We start from the raw sequence: 19,905 nt of genomic DNA, 5'->3' as shown, positions 1-19,905 counted from the left end.
TTCCCTTCTCCGCACTTTCTCTCTCCATCCTTCTCTCTGTCCTTCCATCCAGTATTTACTGAGCAATCACTATGGGCCCAGATCTGGGATAGAGGAGGAGCCTGAGTGGCTCATGGTGTGTGGGGGAGACCAACAAGACAGCCCGCAGTCACCGTGCTGTCTCCTGTATGCCTGCCCTGAGGGAAGCTGCTATGTGGCACAGAACAGGGTCGTGCCAGCCAGCCTGGGACAAAGTGCTGGGGGACTGAGCAGTAACTTGCGGTGCAGGTTTTTCCTGCATTGAGTCTTGGAGGTATATAGGGCTTGGCCAGGCTGCCAGAACAGGCCGACCAGTGTGCCAGGCAGAGTCATGAGGGGCTGTGGGGAGGAGAGCTGGTGAGTTCTGGAGTGGGTGAGAGCTCTGTGTGGCTAGAGCATCCTCCTCCAGAGACAGGAGGGCCAGTCATTCAAAGCTTCAGGTGTAGCCAGAGGCTGACATGGAGCCCCTGCAGAAAGCAGATGAGAAGCTGCTGGCAGTGTGATGGAGGGTGGGCTTCATCACCTGAAACAGCTCAGGAGTGCTGGAACAGAGGCGAGACCTTTGCAAGGCCCCGAAGCATCTATTTTTGTGTGATGCCCAAATGTGATCTGTGTGTTCCTGCCGTGAGGCACCCAGCCCAGCCATCTCCAGCCACATCTCCAGATGTTCCCGCTTCATTTGTTCTGGGACCAAATTGGCCTCAGACCAGCAGCTTCTGGAATTGAACCCCAGCTGCCACATCGCATGTGCATGGGGTTGCATGTGGTTGGGTGAGGAGGAGGGAGCCAAGCAGATGTTCCCTTCCGACGATGGCAGGCATGCCTTGGGTACGCAGAGCCGTCCGATGTGGTGGGGCCACCTGCCCTGCACATAGCCCAGAAGAGAGTGCAGTTCCCGAAAGAAGGATGCAGGGGACATGCATGCTTACTGTAAACGTGGTCACTTGATATATAGCCTGGGCATCGTGTCCCATGCCTCCACATACCGCTGATGAGTGGATGACGGTGTGAACCTAGTCAGAATGCACTGGAGACCTGTGTTTGATGCCAAGCGCCTGCCGTAAGCTCGCAGCTTTAAACGCTGGCGTGGGAAACCAGCCCCCTGACAGCACCTCTGCAGATGCTGTGTTCTTCTCCTGCTTCCCTCCTCGCTACTCTTCAGGTTTATGGAAGGATTACAGGCAAACCTTCGATACACTGTGGTTTGACATCCAGATAACCACCATAAAGCAAGTCACACAAATTTTTTGTTCCCCAGTACGTGTAAAAGTTATGTTTACACTGTCTTGGTCTGTTAAGTGGCCAATAGCATTATGTCCAAAAAAGTAGTGTACACACCTTTAATTAAAAAATACTTGATAGCCCAGCAATGTTAACCATGATTTGAACCTTCAATGAGTCAAAATCTTTTTTGCAGTAGTAACTATCAAAGATCACAGATCGCCATCAAAAATATAATTATGATTAAAAAATTAGAAACATTGTGAGAATTTTCAGAAGGGGACAAAAGACATGAAGCCGATGAATGCTGTTGGAAAAATGGTGCCAGTGTGTTGGCTGGATGCAGCATTGCCACAAACCTTAGGGTTGTAAAAAAACAAAGTAGCATCTGCAAAGCACAGTGATACCAAGTCTGCCTGTGCAAACAGACCAGAGGAGAAGGTCTCATATGGGGCAAGCAGCCGCCTTTTCACCCTCTCAACTCTTGTGTCTTCCCCTTCCTTTCTCTGTCCTCCCTTCCTCGTCTCCTCCCATAGTGTACCTGTAGGACCCTGTTGTGGACATGAATGCTTATTGAATATCAGCCCTGGGCTTTGTGAACCCCAGCCAGCCCGTGGGTGGGTGGGTGGGGTCTCCTGTTTATTCTCTGCTCTTCACTCAAACCAGTCCAGTTGCTCATGGGCTTGACTTCCCTGCCAGCAGACGGGAGGAGCATCTCAGTTGGGGCCCAAGGCTCTCCCTGTCCAGCCCTGTGTCTCCCCAGATATGTGTGCATGTCTGTTTAGACCAGAGAGAAGGTCCCACTTCCTGGGTCTGCATGACTTGGACCAGCCTGAAACAGGAGACCAGCGCTTACTAAGCACCTCCTGTGTACAAGCCGTGGTGGAGGCATATTTGTGTGCACCATTCCGCTTCATTTCTACACATCACACAGTAGATGGTGTCATTCCCATTTTATACCTGAGGGGAAAAAAATCGAAGCTCAAAGTGTTTGAACCACTTTGCCAAAGACCTATGGCTACGTGGTGCGATATCCAGATACCATGGAAGATTTGAAAGCTGTGCTTTTTCTGTGACTTTCCCACATCCCCCAGAAGACTGGGTGCGAGGGGTGAGACAGAAACCCATGGTTCCCCCTTGGTCCTCAGGGAGGTCACAGCTGAGTTGAGGGGCAGGAGCAGACCCCCGCTCACAGCTCAAGGCAGCCTAAGCTGAAGGCCCAGTGGTGAGGACTGGAGATTTCAGGGAGTAGATCCGGGTGCAAAGGACTGTCAGTCAGTAAACAAACAACTCTCTGGAGCTGGAGCCCCATTGGTGCAGGGACGATGGAGGGACCAGCCCTGTGTTGCTTTTTGGAAAAGCGATAGCTTGGTTTTCTGAAGGCTGATACTGTGTGCTCCCTACCTACCCACCCACGGGGAGTAATGAGTAAAGATAATAGACTAGGAAGAATTGGGTAGTTGGGACTTCTTCCCATGTGTAGCATCATGTTTTACATAAAATGTCAGTCTGGTTGCTGAGTTGTGGGGTGTCTGAGGCAGCTTGGTGAGTTTCCTGAAACCTGGGGATGCCTGCATTGGTATTTGCAGATCCTGAGCTCTGAGAGCAGAGAGGGGTCTGGGCGCTGCTGGGGGCCTGGATCAGCTGGGGAGAGGGTTTTTCCTGCTCCTTTTGTCCCTCTGCGGGGCTCAGTTAATGGGGCGTGTCAGTGTGGGATCTGTGTGTGCAGGCTGGGACCGCAGCAGCCGCATGCTGCAGGCTTGGTTAGATGCATCAAACCCTCTAGTTGTGGAAGAGACTCCGAGGTCATCCTCTCATCTATTGGTTGCACAGATAAAGAAGCTGGGACCCGGGGAAGGGAGCGCACAGGCAAGGGGATAGGAGGTTCGGCCTTCTCCTGGGCCGTGGAGGCTCAGCCCAGGGTTTTCTCCCCGCCCCACTGTGATGTCCACATCCTGTCATCTGGCTCCCAGGCCAACAGTCTTTTCTGAAGTCTCACAGCCGTGTCTTACCTCGCAGGTTCTCCAAACCTCTCCCCGAATCCGATGTCCCCAGCACACAATAACTTGGGTAAGTAGCTCCTTGTCTGTATGATTTGAACCCCCTTTAGCTGTAGCCCTGGCTGGTGCTTGGTGTGGGAAGGAGGCCCTGAAGGTGAGGCTCCCCCCGCCCCCCACCACCCACCCAGCACAACCCATCAGGTTTCTGCTTACATAGCTTCTGGGGTCACCCACAGGATGGGAAGCCTGAGAAGAGCGGTGGCAGGAAAAGCAGCTGTGGGCCAGGCGTGTGTTTCCCCGGGGAGGCGGTTAGGCATTAGTGAAGGAAAATCCCCTGAACCTTGTGCTCTAGAAACACAAGGGTCTGTGGTCGGCGAGCATCCGTGTGTGGTTTGATGCGAAGCCATGGGCAGCGCTGCAGACTACAGCCCCCAGCTTTCGGGGACTTGTTTCAGATGCACTTACTTGGATTTCATCTGAGCACCTCATCTGACAGTGATGTCATTTTTATTTAAAAGAGTACCATATAAGGAATTAAAAAAAAAAAATACGAAGTTACCCATAATCCCTCCACCCTAACACAAATGTGTCTGTTTTATCTTGGTCCTCTGATGTCTTTGGATCAAGCACATATATTTGTGCTTTGCCTTTGAGATAATACTTCATATTCAGTTTTCCCCTCTATCTTCTGTTATTTTGTAAACACAGTTCCATGCTTAGATGTCTCATTGATCATCTTGCATTATCTCATGATGTTTTGGAGCGGCTGGGCCATCATTTCCACAACCTTCCCTCAGATGTTTGATTTCTGGGAGATTTGCTTCTCTAATCCAGGAGCATCTTTTGGCTTCAGTGTGGGGCCTGCCAGAGGGCTCAGAACAAATGAAATATTTGTTCAGTTCTCATTTAGGGGGATTTTTTTTCTGAGTTGGTGGGGTAGCTTTAGAAAAATGTGAGTTTGGTTTTGTTCTGGCCTGTATTGCTGGGACTTGACTTGTGGCTCAGGGAAAGGAGGAACTAATATCCAAACTTGGTGAATCAGAGTGGATTGGCCTGGCTTCTGTTCCCAGTTGTTCCCAGTCCTTGACTGATAGCATCAGATGAAGAGTCATCATTTGGAATGTGGGAGCTGCTTAAAAACCCTTTAATACAGGCTGACAAGTGGGCAGTGTGAAATGTGACTGGGGGGTCTGTTTTAGCATCTTTGGGAACATACACCATGGTATTATTTTACAATGTGAAAGGACTGATGGAGTTATTAAACATAAACGCTGAAGGCTGGAAGCTCACGTTAACCTGAAGGCCGTGACTGTGAACTTCACTCTGCAGTTTCCGCTTTGGAGGATGACCCCTCTGACCCCACCACAGCAGCCCTTTCAGTCTACAGACATGAGCTGCTGCTTGACCTGGCAACCCCACTGCCTGACTTTGTGGTTCAGACTGAAAGTTGTCCTGGGTGGGTGCTTGCTCTGCATTCCCCTTGAGATTGTATAGACCAGGATGACAGCATGTCCTTGAGCTTGGCCCCAAGGCAGAGTGCCCGACTGGCACGATCCTCCCGGCCTGCAGCCCTGTCCCTCAGCCTCTTGTCTGAGGGTCAGGAATTCTGAGGCTGTCTCTTCCAAATGAAGGAACAGCCTCCAAGCCTGGTGGACAGAGAGGGGTGCCCCTCTGCTGGGAAGATGTGGATGGGGGCACGAGTCAGCCGACGAGTCACGAAGGACTCATGGTGAGACTCGGGTGTGGACAGGCCCGGCTTCCTTTCTGGTTCACGAGCCCTTGAACCCCAGCCTTCGCCCACTCAAAACCATCGATAGGACCCTGCAGTCTCATCGCCTTGGCATCAGGGCTGGATGGAGATGAGAGGATGGTGATGATAATGGTTAGCATTTCTTGAGAGCTCGCTGTTTACTGAGTGTTGTTCAGAGCACTTCATGCGTGCTAGCTGAATCTTTGTGACAACTGAATACGGTGCTGCTGCTCTAATGTTTCATTCTGTGGAACAGGAAGCCAAGGAACAGACTGGTGAATGTATTTGTCCCATTCACACAGCTGGGAAATGGGGACCTCAGGCCTTGGGGATCCAGAGGTTGTGCCCCCACATGCAGCGGGACCCTGCCTTGCTCGGTCAGCTGGACCAGCTCTCCCCTTTCTCACTCAGCAGAACTCGGCTCAGGGAGGGAACAAGTGTCAGATTGAGGGTCCTGGTGTCCCGTGTCACCCCTGGCGGGGATCCCTGCCTGCTTGCCTGTCTCTTCCTCACTCAGCCGTTTGCCGGCACTTCCTGCTTGGTGTCTGTATGCCAGCCCAGGTAGGGGAATTCAAAGAGGAGCCCCAGACCTTGACATCAAAGTGTTGTCGGCCTTGTTGGGGTAAATAAGCAGGACTGTAAGTAACCTCTTATATAGAACAAGAGGTAGGTGCAGGTGAAATACCCTGCGGGCTTAAAGGAGGGAATGGTGGCATTCCAGTGGGGACATCATGCCAGGTGGTCAGTGTCTTCTCCGTATTTACTCATTCATTTGCTGAGTTCCTGGTACATACCAATGCTGGGGGTCCAGAGCTGAAGACCCTTAAACGTTTGCTGTCTGGTGGAGTGGCTGGCGGTGTCTGTATCCGGTGATGTACTGTGCCCAGCACACACAGGACAGGGGAACTGTATGAGCCAGGCAGGACCAGCCACCACACAGCCACCACCCCTGCATTCCTCTTTCACGGCCACACGTCCCAAACCGCAGCATGCTGGTGGGGAGACCTCAGAGGTGTGGTGGCCGTGTGAGCTGGACCTTGAGGACAGGCAGAATTGGAAGGCAGGGCTCTGCCGATGCAAGGACTGGCATGCAAGGGCGTCTGGGGATGGCTGGCAGCGTGGTGGGTTGGCTTGTGGGAGGCACAGTGGAGATGAGGCTGAGGGGGCTGGCAGGGCTGAGAAAAGAGCGCAGAAGGCCACACTTCTGTAGCCCCGCCTTGCCTACAGGATAAGGCAAGACTGTGGGTTTCGAGTTTGGGGCGCCTATCTGATGGTGGCTTCATAATGATTAATCTGGCCACTATGTGAAATTTAAATCTTAGGAGAAATTGCTGGGGCTACCATCCCTGCCCCACCCCTCCCAAAAAACCCACTTAGGAAGCTGTAGCACTGGAGGAGGCTGAGATGAACGCTTTAGAGATAGAAGTGGAACAGGAGAAGGCATCTGCGAGCACCATGGGCCTGAATCAGCAGCATTTACTGACCAGCTTTAACTGGGAAGACCCGGAGGCTTCCGTGTCACTGCGGCCGGACCCCAGGAGATGGGGGATGGGGGTTGGCACGGAGGGTGACAGGGAGGTGCCTCTGCTCACCTGAGTCCAGGAAGCAGCGGGACAGCCAGGAGAGAGGCCTCGGCTGGAGGCGCAGCTTCAGAGCCATTAGCACGTGTGATGGCCTTGCCCATAGTGGGGTCAGAGACATGGTTTTGTCATCAGGTGAGTTTGGAAAGCCTGTCCCGTGCTCGCTCGGGCCCCCAGGGCACTCGCAGCATAAATGCAGCATAAAGCCTCTGAGAGTCCTGCAGAAAGGAGGCCTGGCTGGTCCAGCGTTCCTCCCAGGGACCCGGCCGCTGTCGAAACAGCTCGCTCTTAGGATCCCGTGGACCATTCTATAGACCTCACCTGGGAAACACTGACAAAGGTTTGGCTGAAGTCCTGGGAGTGGATGGAGAGGGAGCCCCAAGGATGGACTCACGAGACATGCCTCGGGAAGAGGCTCGAGGATCAGGTGGAGGATGGGGCCCAACAGTCAGAGGGGAGAGAGGTGCTGAGGGCAGGGGGTGGGCAGGTTCTGTGGAGATGCCAAATGAGGCGTAAGAAGAGAGCTCCTCGGGGGTTCAAGGGCATCCTTTGGAGAGCAGGTGTGGGGAGGAGAGGGGGCTCCAGTCCTCAGCAGTGGGTTGCAGACAGATAAAGGCGGGGCTGGGGCAGCACACAGCCACCACCCCTGCATTTCTCTTTCACGGCCACACGTCCCAAACCGCAGCATGCTGACTGGCACACGGAGAGTTCCCAGAGACATCTGGGCATCTCAGGACACCTATTAGTTCTCATAAAGAAGTTATTATACAAAAAGAAAGCAGGCATAGGACATCTGGCTACTTCTTCATTTCTTTCCTGCTCCAGGCAAAAGATTGAGCCTCTGGCCACAGTGAAGCCACTTGGGGTGCCTCATGGGGGAGCCCCAGGAGTGACTGAGAGCCAGCTCAGCCTCTGGCCAGTGGCAGGCTCTAGGGATATCCCAGGGCTTTGTTGTGCGGGGAAGGGATGTGAGCAGGTGAGGTTCCTGTTATTACACATTGTGTTGCATGAGTCACCTGGAATTTCCTAAGGATTTAGGTCAAGGATTGGGGCAAATGCATGGGGGTTGGGGGGGAGGTGGAGAGAGATAAGGAGCCAGATCCTGCCTGTGAGTAAGTTGTTCTTTGCTTTAGAGTGAGACATCTCTGGAGAGGCTTTGACTGGGGGAAGTGAGGTACCAGGGGGTGTCCAAGGGCAGGAACTGAGCTGGAGTTGAAGGAGGTGATGGTTTCCCAGAGGGCCCTGGATTGAGGCTGCCTTCTTCTCCTGCTGGGAGAAGGGGCCCTGGTGGCCAAGGTCACAGGAAGACCCCTGATCCCTCAAGAGAGGGCAGGGGACCCCCCTTACAGCCCAAACCTGATCCCAGGTGTCTTTTCCAAGGCCTTGTTGAGCTCTCGTCTTCCATAAGCTCGGGACACCACAGGCGAACGTCTTCATGGCAGGAAGTCAATTGCTGGCTGGACCGTCAGACTCCCGGGCGCCCGTCCAGCTCTGAGACTTTCCGTTGTTCTTGGTCTCAGTAGACTGGTCCTAGGTTGATAAAGCAGGGGTCCTTTCTGGGTAAAAGTGGGCTTGTTGCCTAATCCTTCCCGAGACCAGTTGGAATTGGTGCCCAGCTGCTGGGATGACTGTCCTGGGCCGGCGGGGACCTGACCTTTAGGTAGGCAGGTGGCTCAGACACCAGGGGTGAGAGAATGTTTTCACAGCCACCTGAGCTGGGCCATGAAGGTCGTGTCCCAGCAGATGAGGGGGACGAGCAGTTCAGGCAGTAGGAAGGTAGATGGGGCCTAGGGTGTGGAGTCTCCTTCCGCAGGGCCCAGACAGAGGCGGGCGCTGGTGCTCTGACCTTCAGCTCCGCTGCTTCGGCACGCCCGTTCCTCACCCACTCCCTGCGCTTGACGTATAGCGGAAAGCTAATTGCTCCACTCGGGCCTCCCCCCTTTCCTTTCCCGGATTTGGATCTCTTGCACGTGTTTTTAATAGGCATCCCTTAATCCAAGTGTAGCCTTCTGGGTTTTATTCTGTTTTCTTTCCCTTAAACAAAACAGAAAGTCCATGCCAGCTTGGAATTGGGCTCAGAACCAGAGCCAGCCAGTGTGTTAGGCTGGCAGGGGGCCAGTCGAGAATTAAGTGCCCCCTGCCCCTCGAGGAATCTGGCCCTCACCACAGCAGGGGGGGAGGGCGGGGGGCTGAGAGCGGCTGGAGCGGGAGGTTCCTGCGTCTCCAACACCTCTGCCACAGGAAGAAGGATTAGCACAAACTCAGCAGTCTGACTGGGAGCAGAGCTGTGTGGAGGGAAGGCCTTGGGCGCACGCCGTCAGCTGCCACACCAGGTGTGCGGAGCCCTTGGCCTGGGGAAGCGAAACCGCTTTCCTTGGGGCAGGTCACCCTGCCCTGTCCTCCCGGAGGAGCCTGTGAGCCGCTATGTTCAGAGTTTTTACCCCCAGAAGCAGCCTTATGTAAAATTGCTTCTGCATTTATTGCGACCCTCTTGAATCCAGGGTGGGTTGGCTGACTGTATTGACTGTTGTGGGGGAGAAGTGGCCCCACTGAAGAGTTCTTTTAAGATTTAGTGCCCAGGACAAACTTTATTTACCCTACAGTTCAGTTCAGTCATTCAGTCGTGTCTGGCTCTTTGCAACCCCACCAGGCCTCCCTGTCCATCACCATCTCTTGGAGTTAACTTAAACGCATGTCCATCGAGTCGGTGATGCCATCCAGCCATCTCATCCTCTGTCGTCCCCTTTTCCTCCTGCCCCCAATCCCTCCCAGCATCAGAGTCTTTTCCAATGAGTCAACCCTTCACATGAGGTGGCCAAAGTACTGGAGTTTCAGCTTCAGCATCATTCCTTCCAAAGAAATCCCAGGGCTGATCTCCTTTAGAATGGACTGGTTGGATCTCCTTGCAGTCCAAGGGACTCTCAAGAGTCTTCTCCAACACCACAGTTCAAAAGCATCAATTCTTTGGGGCTCAGCTTTCTTCACAGTCCAACTCTCACATCCATACATGACCACTGGAAAAACCATAGCCTTGACTAAACAGATCTTTGTTGGCAAAGTAATGTCTCTGCTTTTCAATATGCTGTCTAGGTTGGTCATAACTTTTCTTCCAAGGAGTAAGTGTCCTTTAATTTCATGGCGGCAGTCACCATCTGCAGTGATTTTGGAGCCAAAAAAGATAAAGTCTGACACTGTTTTCACTGTTTCCCCATCTATTTCCCATGAAGTGTTGGGACCAGATGCCATGATCTTCGTTTTCTGAATGTTAAGCTTTAAGCCAACTTTCTCACTCTCCTCTTCACTTTCATCAAGAGGCTTTTTAGTTCCTCTTCACTTCCTGCCATAAGGGTGGTGTCATCTGCATATCTGAGGTTATTTACATTTTTCCCCGGCAATCTCGATTCCAGCTTGTGCTTCTTCCAGTCCAGTGTTTCTCATGATGTACTCTGCATGTAAGTTAAATAAGCAGGGTAACAATATACAGCCTTGATGTACCCCTTTTCCTATTTGGAACCAGTCTGTTGTTCCATGTCCAGTTCTAACTGTTGCTTCCTGACCTGCATACAGGTTTCTTAAGAGGCAGGCTACAGAACTGGTAAGAATTTTCTTTTTGCCAACCAGAGCCAGGTCGCATGTCATGCCCCCTTTTTGCCTTGTCTGTTAGGGAGCTCAGAGCCAACCTGCGTGCTCTTTTAGTAGCTGTCTAATTTGATGGTTAGCCTGTTTATAGTCTTCTCTTTCCCAGGGTCCTGACTTGGTCTTGTTCTGAACCAGGGTGTGGATAAGTCCTTTAGTTGGAAAAGAAATGAGGGCAGATATGCAGTTTGAAAATAAAGTGCCATTCAAGGCAGAGCCCCGGAGGGGGCGTACTCAGGCATGCAGCTCCCCTGCCTGCAGGAAGCCCTGAGCGATGATGGGAGGGGAGAGGTGAAAGGCCGGGCTTACTGGCAGCTGTTAGGAGACCACAGTAAGTGCGCGGCTAGGGTGCTGCTTCTGAACGTGGGTCAGCTTGTCCAGACAGCATTCTCTGAAATGGCAGCCTTCAGACTTGGCCTTGGCCTGGCGGCTCCACTCCCCAAACCACCATCTGCTTAATTATGTGTCAGGCTCCTGCAGCCTGTGTTTGCCACAGCACTCTGTAGTGCGCATCTGCGAGTTGCAGGGATGTTTAGATAAGGGCTCAGATCTGCTTGGGAGAGCCTCTGGGCGAGGACCCCAGGGTCAGAATCTCTCTGTTTCTGAGACACCTCAAAGCCTACACATCACCAGAATGGCGTTCTGGCCCCATGTTACCCTGCTGACTTCCCTTCTTTTGACAAGTGGGCGGGGTCAGGACTTAGTGTGCCTGGACTAAGCCCAGGGGGTGTTGGACTTGGCTTTATCACTTGAGGACGAGGAAGCTGTTCTGTACTTGGCTAGGGAGGCCAAGGCCAGCCCAGATCAGTCACGGCTGCCTCTTCAGGGTGACCCGTGACCTTCACAGTCTGCTCTCAGTGGCTTCCAGTACACTGCAGTCACTGTTCAGACTGGGCCACTGAGGCCAGAGAGGGACGTCATGTCCCTGAGTTTGCGCAGCAAAGTCAGCAGAGCCTGCCTCTGGGATGCGGGGCCCGCAGCCCTTCCCCAGTGCCTTCTAGGTCTGACACGCTGCCGGGCCACTTTGAAGGCTTGGAGTGCACTTTGACTTCTTAGGTGGTGGTGGTTGTTTTTCTTAAGATTTCCAAAGCAACATAGCTCACATTTTAGCGAGCACATTGTTTAGAATATAACTTATCTCATCGGAATGTCAAACATCGAGAAACGCCAGAGCCAGATGTGGCTGACATGGCTCAGCCCAGCCTACAGGGTACTGGCCGCGGGCTGTGGCCGCTCCTGCCCCCATCATACCCCCTTCGCCATTAAGTAGCCTGGACACCCTGCCTTCCCTCCTCTTCCCTTGCTTCACCCTGGCAGGAGAAGGAGGGGCAAGGACACTTTGCCCCCTTTGGTTGGAGGTCAGGCCAAGAACAGGATGTTCTCAAGTTTGAACAACCGAAATTATTCTAATTGCTGTTGATACCATTTATTGAGTGTCTGATGCGTGCCCTGCTCTCCACTTGAATTCTCTCAGTCCATCCAAAAACAGTGCCGGGTGAGAAAGAAGATTCTCCACTCGGGTGGCCAGGGGGAGATGTGGACACTGAAACTCCGAGCTAAACCGCTTTGCTCACCAGCGCACAGCTGGTCTGTGTCTGGCTTGAAGCTTGGGCTCCATGACCTGGTCAAACATTTAGGGCAGTGGCTGTCATCTGGGGGCTATGTTGCCCCCTGGAAGACCTCTCTCAATGTCTGAAGGCCCTTCTGACTGTCACAGCTGGGAGGGCAAGATGGATGTGGTCTGCTGGCATCTAGAGGCCGAGGGTGCCACACACATCCTGGAGCCCCCGGAACCCTCTCTCCCCAAGCACAGAGTTACCCAGCCCCGAATCTCCATAGTGCTGAGGTGGAGAAACCTGATCTAGATGTCCTCACCCTCCGGCTGACTCTTCCTGGGTGTGGCAAGGGCAGGGTTGTCACCTGCCTGCAGCTCTTCCTGTGTGTGCTGACCTTCTTTTCACCCTTAGATGGGATCATGGACATTGACCCTGGAAGGAGGTCAGGGCCACTTTGCCCGGCAGGGAGACCTGGCCCCACCTGGAACTGCTGCTGGGTTTTTCTCTCCTGGGCTTTACATACTGTCAGCAGCTTGGGGAGCTGAGCAGAGGTTCTCGTGGGCTCTGGGAAGTTGCCTGGTGGGCAGTCAGCAGGGGTCGGGGGCCAGGGCTGAGACTTGGTCCAGTGAGCCCTCCTGGACTCTCTCACCAGCTCCCCAGAGATGCACCATGAATGACCGTCCGTGTGTATGTATACATGTATTAATAAGAGCCACAGTGAGTGACCCGCGATGGAGCATCGAGAGCAGCAAGCTCCCTGACTGTCCAGCACATGGGATTCGAGGGGGCAGAGTGCAGGATGTGGTTCCGGGAGCAGTGCATGGCTGGAAGGGGTGACTGGGGTGCGGAGGGGGCAGCACGGGGCCATGTCAGCGGGCAGGCACTGGTGCAAATGAGGAATGATGAGGGCCTGGCCCCTGGCCAGGAGGTCGGACCCTGAGATGAGCAATGACGGAGAGACAGGCGGGAGGAGGGCACCTGGGCAGGTGTGGAGCCTGGAACGGCTGCAGGTGGCACGAGTCACAGGAAAGGCGGTGTGGGGTCACGTGATGGGAAACCTCTATTTCCAGAGTGCCTACCACTTCTGAAAACCACCCCCTCACAGGATGGCAGTTTGCTTTAAGGTGCCCTTGACTGAGACACAGGCTAGCAACTGGGATAAATTCAGTTTCTCTTAGGTGTGTGTGTCTCAGCCGCCCCGATGGACGGCATCTGGATACGTGTGGAGCACAGCTTCCGTAATCAATGGCAGGGACCCGGCTCACGCCGCAGACAGCACCTGGTGCCTGTGTGGTTGCAACTGCTGAACACGGATGGACACCCGGGGTCGCACCAGCCTCGTCTTCTGGCCATTTCACAGGCCTGGACGCTGCCGCGAGAAGGGCTAGGAGTTGGCCCATGATCAGGCAGAACCAGAAGCTGCAGGCCCTTTAAGGGGGCAGAGACCAGCACGGGTTACTATGGGGACCTTGAAAGAAAGGCAGGTGGCGGGACCAGACTGCCCTGGACACCCCTGGCCTGTCTGGTGCATCTACCCAGGTGTCTGTTGGTCCCAGGGCCTTTCAGATTTGGCCTGGCACCTCCTTGAAGATGGCTTTGACCTAGGGCCAGGCGGGGCAGGGCCTTTATGAGCTCAAGCTAAACAGTGCCAAGGCCGGCAGAATGCGTCTCCCAAAACCTAAGGGTTCTGCCCCCCAGATCCTGCGAGTTTTGCACAGGAACAGGGTGGGGAGATCATAATGCCTCTGAGAGGTGAGGAAACAGTCTTCCAGGGCATCCAGGGGACCCCACCCAGGAGCCCAGAGCCCGGAGGTACTCCCTGACCCAGCTGCCTGGCCTGTCTCCCCAGACCTGCAGCCTGTCACCTACTGCGAGCCGGCCTTCTGGTGCTCCATCTCCTACTACGAGCTCAACCAGCGCGTCGGGGAGACATTCCACGCCTCCCAGCCGTCCATGACGGTGGATGGCTTCACCGACCCCTCCAACTCGGAGCGCTTCTGCCTGGGGCTGCTCTCCAACGTCAACCGGAACGCGGCTGTGGAGCTGACGCGGAGGCATATCGGTAAGAGGCGGCCGCGATACCCCAGCCCACCCCAGCCCCCCGTGGGAACCCCCCGGCCGCCACTGTGCCACGCCCCCCTCACCTGCCACTCAGGCTCTGTCCCCTTGTTTAGGGTAAGACAGGTAGAATCCAGGTTGCAGCTGTGCCATTCTCTTAATAAAAATACCCTTAAAGTACGGAGCGCAGACCGGTAGATAGACTGTCTCGGAGGAGTGATCTTTCATTTGTTCATTTCATATATAGTTGTCCTAGGAACTTAGAAAAGGTGAGAAGACGGTAGGTATTGCCCACTCCAGGATTCTTGGGCTTCCCTTGTGGCTCAGCTGGTAAAGAATCCGCCTGCAATGCGGGAAACCTGGGTTCGATCCCTGGGTTGGGAAGATCCCCTGGAGAAGGGAAAGGCTACTCACTCCAGTATTCTGGCCTAGAGAATTCCATGGACTGTATAGTCCATGGGGTCGCAAAGAGTCGGAGGCGACTGAGCAACTTTCCCTTTCTTTCACTTTCATTGCCTGCAGCTGGGACAGCACTGCTGCTAACACTGTATTCTGAGCCCCAGCCCGTGGTGAAAGATCACTTAGTATAGGGAAGGTGAAGCCTTGATGTGTGTCCCTCAGTTTGTTCATAAAATTATCATGCTGAGGATGTTCACAACTTTGCGATCCAGGGTCACCTGGAAGGGTTGTAGAGATCGTGTAGAGAGGGTGGGTATTCTCAGACATTGTTCAGTGCATCCACGGTGGCCGAGGGGCTCTAGAGCAAACTCAAGAGCTGAGCAGGGAAGCAGGGGTCCGGGCCCATGTGAACCAGAGCACCTCTGCTCTTGCTTGTATCATGGGCCTTCACAGAAGACCTCGTGTAGAGAGAGGGTTTTCCAGTTAAGAGTTGGAAAGCCATGGGCCTGCAGCAGAGGGATCACTTTCCAGGGAGGGGCAGAGGGCGCACAGCAAGCGTGTGACACACAGACCTCCGCCCCAAGCCCGTACCCTTCCCAGACAGCCTCCCACTTGTTTTAAAAAGACCTGCAGTGGTATACACAGAGGTTTGTTTATTCACTTCATACTTCTCTGTATCTAAAAATAGTATTTTAAAAGTTACCCAAACAAACATTTTTGTTCTTTGGATCTTGTCTTCCCACCTCCACCTCTGCCTCCTGCTCTTGACTGACGTAATACTGGGCACCCCCTCCCCGGGTCTGCCGGCACCCTGGGGTCTTCGAGACGCCAAGTCCTGTAGCGCCGAGCCAGGCAGAGCAGGGGAGTGGGGGCAGGGGACAGCCGTGGGACGAGGTGGCAGGCCTGTAGCTGATCACCTGCTTTCCATCCCGCTCCACGTCGAGTGAAATCTGGCTCCATTTCCCGGCCCTCAGGGCCTCTCCCCGCCTGGAGTGGGAACAGAGGCCTTCCAGGCAGAAGAGTACATCCCCTGGCCGAGGATTGCTGAGGATTGTTGGAGGGTTTATGTAACCGCTTGAATTGCAGGGCCAGTTTAAAAATAATTTCTGTCCATCTGGAGTGGATTTAAGAGATGAAGGAACACGAAATGATGTAGACCTATGGAATGGTTTAGAAAAACGCATCGAGAGGAGAAAGGTACAGGGGGTGGCGTTCATTAAGCCATGCCTGCAGTGAAGGGCTCCTGGGGTGTCTGCTGCCTGAGCAGCTCTGCAGGTTGACTACATGAGTTTCCAACTACATGAATGTTGGAAGGGGAAGGGACCTAATAGTAGCAGCAACAGCTACTGCTCACCAGGCACCCGTGAGGTAGGTATTATCATCATCTCCATCTTGCAGATGAAGAAACTGAGGCTGAGTAACTGGCTGGGGCCTGTGGCAGATCACTGGTGGAGGCTACCATTAAGACTTACCTGTGCTCTTTCCTCTCATTGTCTGCCTCCCTAGTTTAGCAGCCCAGCATCACCCAGCACCTCCTGGTGGGATTAGGCCTGGACTCAGGTCCCGTTTGCCTGGTGATGCTGCTGGAGAACCAGCCACCTGGAACACCAACTGCAGCTCTGCCTCCTGTGGTTGCTGCGGCAGGCGCCAGGACCACTGTGTGGGGGCCAGAGAGCTGGTCCAGGCTAACCTGAATCTCTCTAGGGCGGGGCGTGCGGCTGTACTACATCGGAGGGGAGGTCTTCGCAGAATGCCTCAGTGACAGCGCCATCTTTGTGCAGTCTCCCAACTGTAACCAGCGCTATGGCTGGCACCCAGCCACCGTCTGCAAGATTCCACCAGGTACCACCACCTACACACCCACCCCTTCCCTGTGGACCTCTCCTCTGCGGCGCATGCCTGGGATGCCGGAAAGCTTTCTTCTTCCTTCTCTCCTCATTGGTGTTTGCACTGACAATCTGGAGATGCTTCACTTGGGTTTTCTCTGTGCCTTGCTGTCTTACTGTGACCTCCTGGAACCTCCGCAGAACAGACGCAGCATCTGACAGGTCTACCTTTGATCTGTGGGTACCTGTTTCCTGCCTGTGTGCACAGATGCTGAGGTAGTATGCTTGTTTGCGTCCTTCTTCCCTTCCTCCTTCCTTCCTACAGCCATGCTGGAAGCTGCAGGGGGATGGGAGGGTACAGGAAGCCCTGCTGCTGCCCTCTGAGAGTGTACCCATCAGCTGAGTGTACAAGGCAAAGACTCAAATGTGCTTAATACAAGGGAGGGTGGTGCTAAGCACAAGGCAAGCAGCACAGGTCACATGCTGTGGGACCCAAGGGGAGAAGCATTTACTTGTTAGGATGGTTCAGAGGCGGCTTCATGGAGGGTAAGGCATTTGAGCTTGCAAGGAGCCATGGGCCTGCAACAGTGTGGAAGGGGTAGGCACAGGGTGATGGGGGCAGGGGCTGAGGGCATTCCAGGCAGAGGGGATGATATGGGCAAAGGCCTAGGGGTGAAGGAGGGCAAGGCACGTGTGGACTGCACTCTGGCTGTGCTGGAGGCTGTTTAAGACAGTTGGGGATATGTTTAGAAAATAGGATGGGACTGGGCCATGGAAGGACATGAGATCACGTTTACTCAAGGGGACTGTTGAAGGTTTTCTGAGTAGGACTACGTACTCCACGGGGTGGAGGACTCACCTGGCTCACCTCAGAGGGTGGTGTGGACAGGGCCAGCTCTGGGTAGAAGACCAGGCAAGAGGCTGATCTTACCTAGAACCTTGCATAGAAAGCCGAGGCAGAAAGCCCCGAGGCCCCCTCCTCCCGGGACACGCAGCCGCAGCATGGACTGCGCCCGGCAGGTGGATTGTGTGGCTCAGGCCATTGCCTCCGGCACGAGTGCAGCATGTCTTCCTGCCTGCCAAGAGGCAGATGATGGTGGTGCGGCGGGTCATGGGCAAGGTCAGTTGAAGAATGCAGTTTGAGACGCTAGTGGTGCTCTCTGTTCCCAGGTCGTGCGGTTGCATTTACAGAGCACATGTCTATCTTGGGGCCCACTTGGTCCTCTCCAGTTACTCTAGCTTTCCGGGCAAGGAGGCATGTTGAAATAAGCTCAGAGAGGTTAAGTCACCTGCACAGGACACACAGCTAGTAAGTGGCCGAGCCAGGATGAGCCTAGGGCTGTGTGCCCCTCTGCTGCTCGTTGGACAGGGGCTGGAGCCCACTGTGGGCCCTGCGCCGCCTCCTGTCCCCTCAGAGAAGACAAGGAGAGGAAGCCCAGCTGCACTTTTGGCTTTCTGCCCACCCCTTGGCCCTCCCAGCCTCTCTGGTTCGGGCAGAGCCGGCTGTGGTGCTGGCTGTTAGTTCTTGGAATGTCGGAGCTGGGGGCTCCTGAGGCCAGCCTCTCCTTTCATAAGGGAGATATGGGCTTAGAAGAGAAAGGGACCAGCCCAGAGTCACGCAGCCAGCCGAGGGGCCCAGTCATTGTTGGCCCGCTAGTGAGTGTCACCTCAGCTCACCTTTGGGGCATTTCCGGCGTGTGCTTTTGTCTTTTATTTTTCTGGTTGACACATTCCTGGCACTTGGGCTGTAGGACTTCAAAGAGGAGATTGTACGCTTCACGTATGCCTGTCTCTGGTTGTACTGCTGGGAGAGTTAGGCACACACCTTCACTTTCCTGTGAATGTCACCCTAACCCAGCCTTGTGCCCAGATCTCTTGCTACCCCTGGTCCCAGCAGAGGTGGATTCATTGGAGAACCCTGGGTGGAAGGTGCCCAGGACCCTCTGCTGAACTTCCTGTTAGCATGGCAGGCTGGGCAGCCTCTCAGCTGCCCTGTCTGGCGCCCCCTCCATCAAAGGGCACGGGCTTCTGCTCCCCAGGTGGCTGACCATGCCCCACGCCGAGGGCACCTTCAGGTCACAGCCCTGTCTCTCTGTTCCTTGGAGTCCTGCCTGGCTGCTTCACCCAGGGCAGAGCCCCCCCACCTGACTATCTCCCTCAGCCTTCCCCCACTCTGGGAACTAGAACTTATGGACCAGGGTTGAGCACCCCCTCCAGCTGTGTTGGCTGCATCTCCCTATTGAAGCGGCATTGGCTTCAGGGTGGAAAGGTGGCTGAGCGTGGAGTCTGGTCTGGGGGATGCCCTGGGGGGTGGCTTTAGCTAGGAGGGGAGCTCAGGCCATGCACGGTCTTTGTCCCTGTGAGCTCTGCATCTGTCCCATTGGCAGGATGCAACCTGAAGATCTTCAACAACCAGGAGGAGTCTGGTCTGGGGGGTGACCTGGGGGGTGGCTTTAGCCAGGAGGGGAGCTCAGGCCGCGCATGGCCTTCGTCCCTGTGAGCTCTGCGTCTGTCCCGTTGGCAGGGTGCAACCTGAAGATCTTCAACAACCAGGAGTTCGCCGCCCTCTTGGCTCAGTCCGTCAACCAGGGCTTCGAGGCCGTGTACCAGCTGACCCGCATGTGCACCATCCGCATGAGCTTCGTCAAAGGCTGGGGAGCCGAGTACAGGTGGGTGCTGGGGCGCCTGTCCTAGGGCCGCAGGGGCCTCAGGGGGCTCAGAACAGCCGAGCGGGGCTCCTCAGAGATGAGCTAGGCTGGCCCTCTCCCCGAAGAGCAGAGAGACCGGGGATCAGCGCGGGGCGGAGTCCCATTAGACGAGGAAGAGCTAAGCGCCGCTTGCCCAGCGTTTCAGTTTCTCAGGCACTGGAAGCATCTCATCCTCACAACCCTGGGTGGGGATGTTGGTATCATCACCGTCGTACAGATGAGGGAACGAAGGCCCAGGGAGGGAAACTGACTTGCCTGTCACATCATTGGTGGAAACGCTGAGCCTCCAATGGTGGCGTTCTCCTCATTTCTTTTGGGCAGATGGTTTCAGGACGACCCTCTCCAAGGAGTTAAGTCTCCCTCTCAGGGTTCCTTCCCTCCTCTGTGGCTCCTTCTCTGACCTGGTAATCCTGAGGATCTAGGATTTTAAAACCGAGAAAGCAGGGAAGAGAGGAGATGCCAGCAGTCAAAAGAACAATACTTACTTGCTTAGAAATGCCTTTCTTTCAGAATTTCATGTACTGGTTTAAATGCAGCCCTGGTCAGGGGTGTCCTTGGTCTGCTCTGTCGAAGCTCTCAGACCGCTCGGGTGTGGGCCTAGAGCTGCCCATTCCTTTTCTTCCCACACCTGCACAGGAGCTGCCTCGAGAGGCACGTCTGTGCGCCCAGCCCCCACTCCACGGCAGAGGCAGGGGCACCCACACGTCAGCCCGAGCCAGCACCTCGCAAGTTATTCCCCCTTCTCTTCATTTTTCCAGATGTTTGGAATCCATTTTGTTTTGCAGTCATTCTGCACCCGGGCCAAACCCATTTCAGTGTTGGCTCTGGGCCACCATTTATAATGAAATCCAGATGAGCGTGACTTATGGAAAGTCAGATTCTCATTAGAGGATTTCGGTCCGTAAAATCCTCATCTGTCATTTACCGTATTTTAGCTGCTGTTCTCCGAGTCTGCCCCACAGTGCTGGGGAACAGAGCCCTTGGTCTGTGGGGTCTCTCAAATGGGGGAGGTGTGACCAATTGGGCGGTCCGAGTGGTCAGCCTGCGATTAGCCCAGGCCCACGGGCCCAGCCCGAGGGACATTTTAGCTCACCTCTTAGCCTTGGCTGGAATCATTTAGGCAACAAGAAAGGTTAGAAAACTAGTCTTGTTT

At 54.6% G+C, this 19,905-nt stretch overlaps 1 protein-coding gene across 2 annotated transcripts in view; it reads left to right on the top strand.

Annotated features, from left to right (window-relative positions):
* SMAD3 (SMAD family member 3) overlaps positions 1 to 19,905 on the top strand; it is a 127,108-nt gene that overhangs the window by 101,661 nt on the left and 5,542 nt on the right. For both annotated transcript variants that reach the window (XM_013966776.2, XM_018053606.1), the window contains exons 5-8: positions 3,259 to 3,309; positions 13,611 to 13,823; positions 15,923 to 16,060; positions 18,569 to 18,713. In XM_013966776.2, coding sequence (XP_013822230.2) covers positions 3,259 to 3,309; positions 13,611 to 13,823; positions 15,923 to 16,060; positions 18,569 to 18,713 — 547 coding nt within the window. The remainder of the gene's footprint in view (positions 1 to 3,258; positions 3,310 to 13,610; positions 13,824 to 15,922; positions 16,061 to 18,568; positions 18,714 to 19,905) is intronic.

Source organism: Capra hircus, chromosome 10 (genome assembly GCF_001704415.2).
Source record: "Capra hircus breed San Clemente chromosome 10, ASM170441v1, whole genome shotgun sequence".
Lineage (NCBI taxonomy): Eukaryota > Metazoa > Chordata > Mammalia > Artiodactyla > Bovidae > Capra > Capra hircus.
Note: the sequence above shows the minus strand (reverse complement) of the source record. Positions and strands in the feature narration are given on the sequence as shown.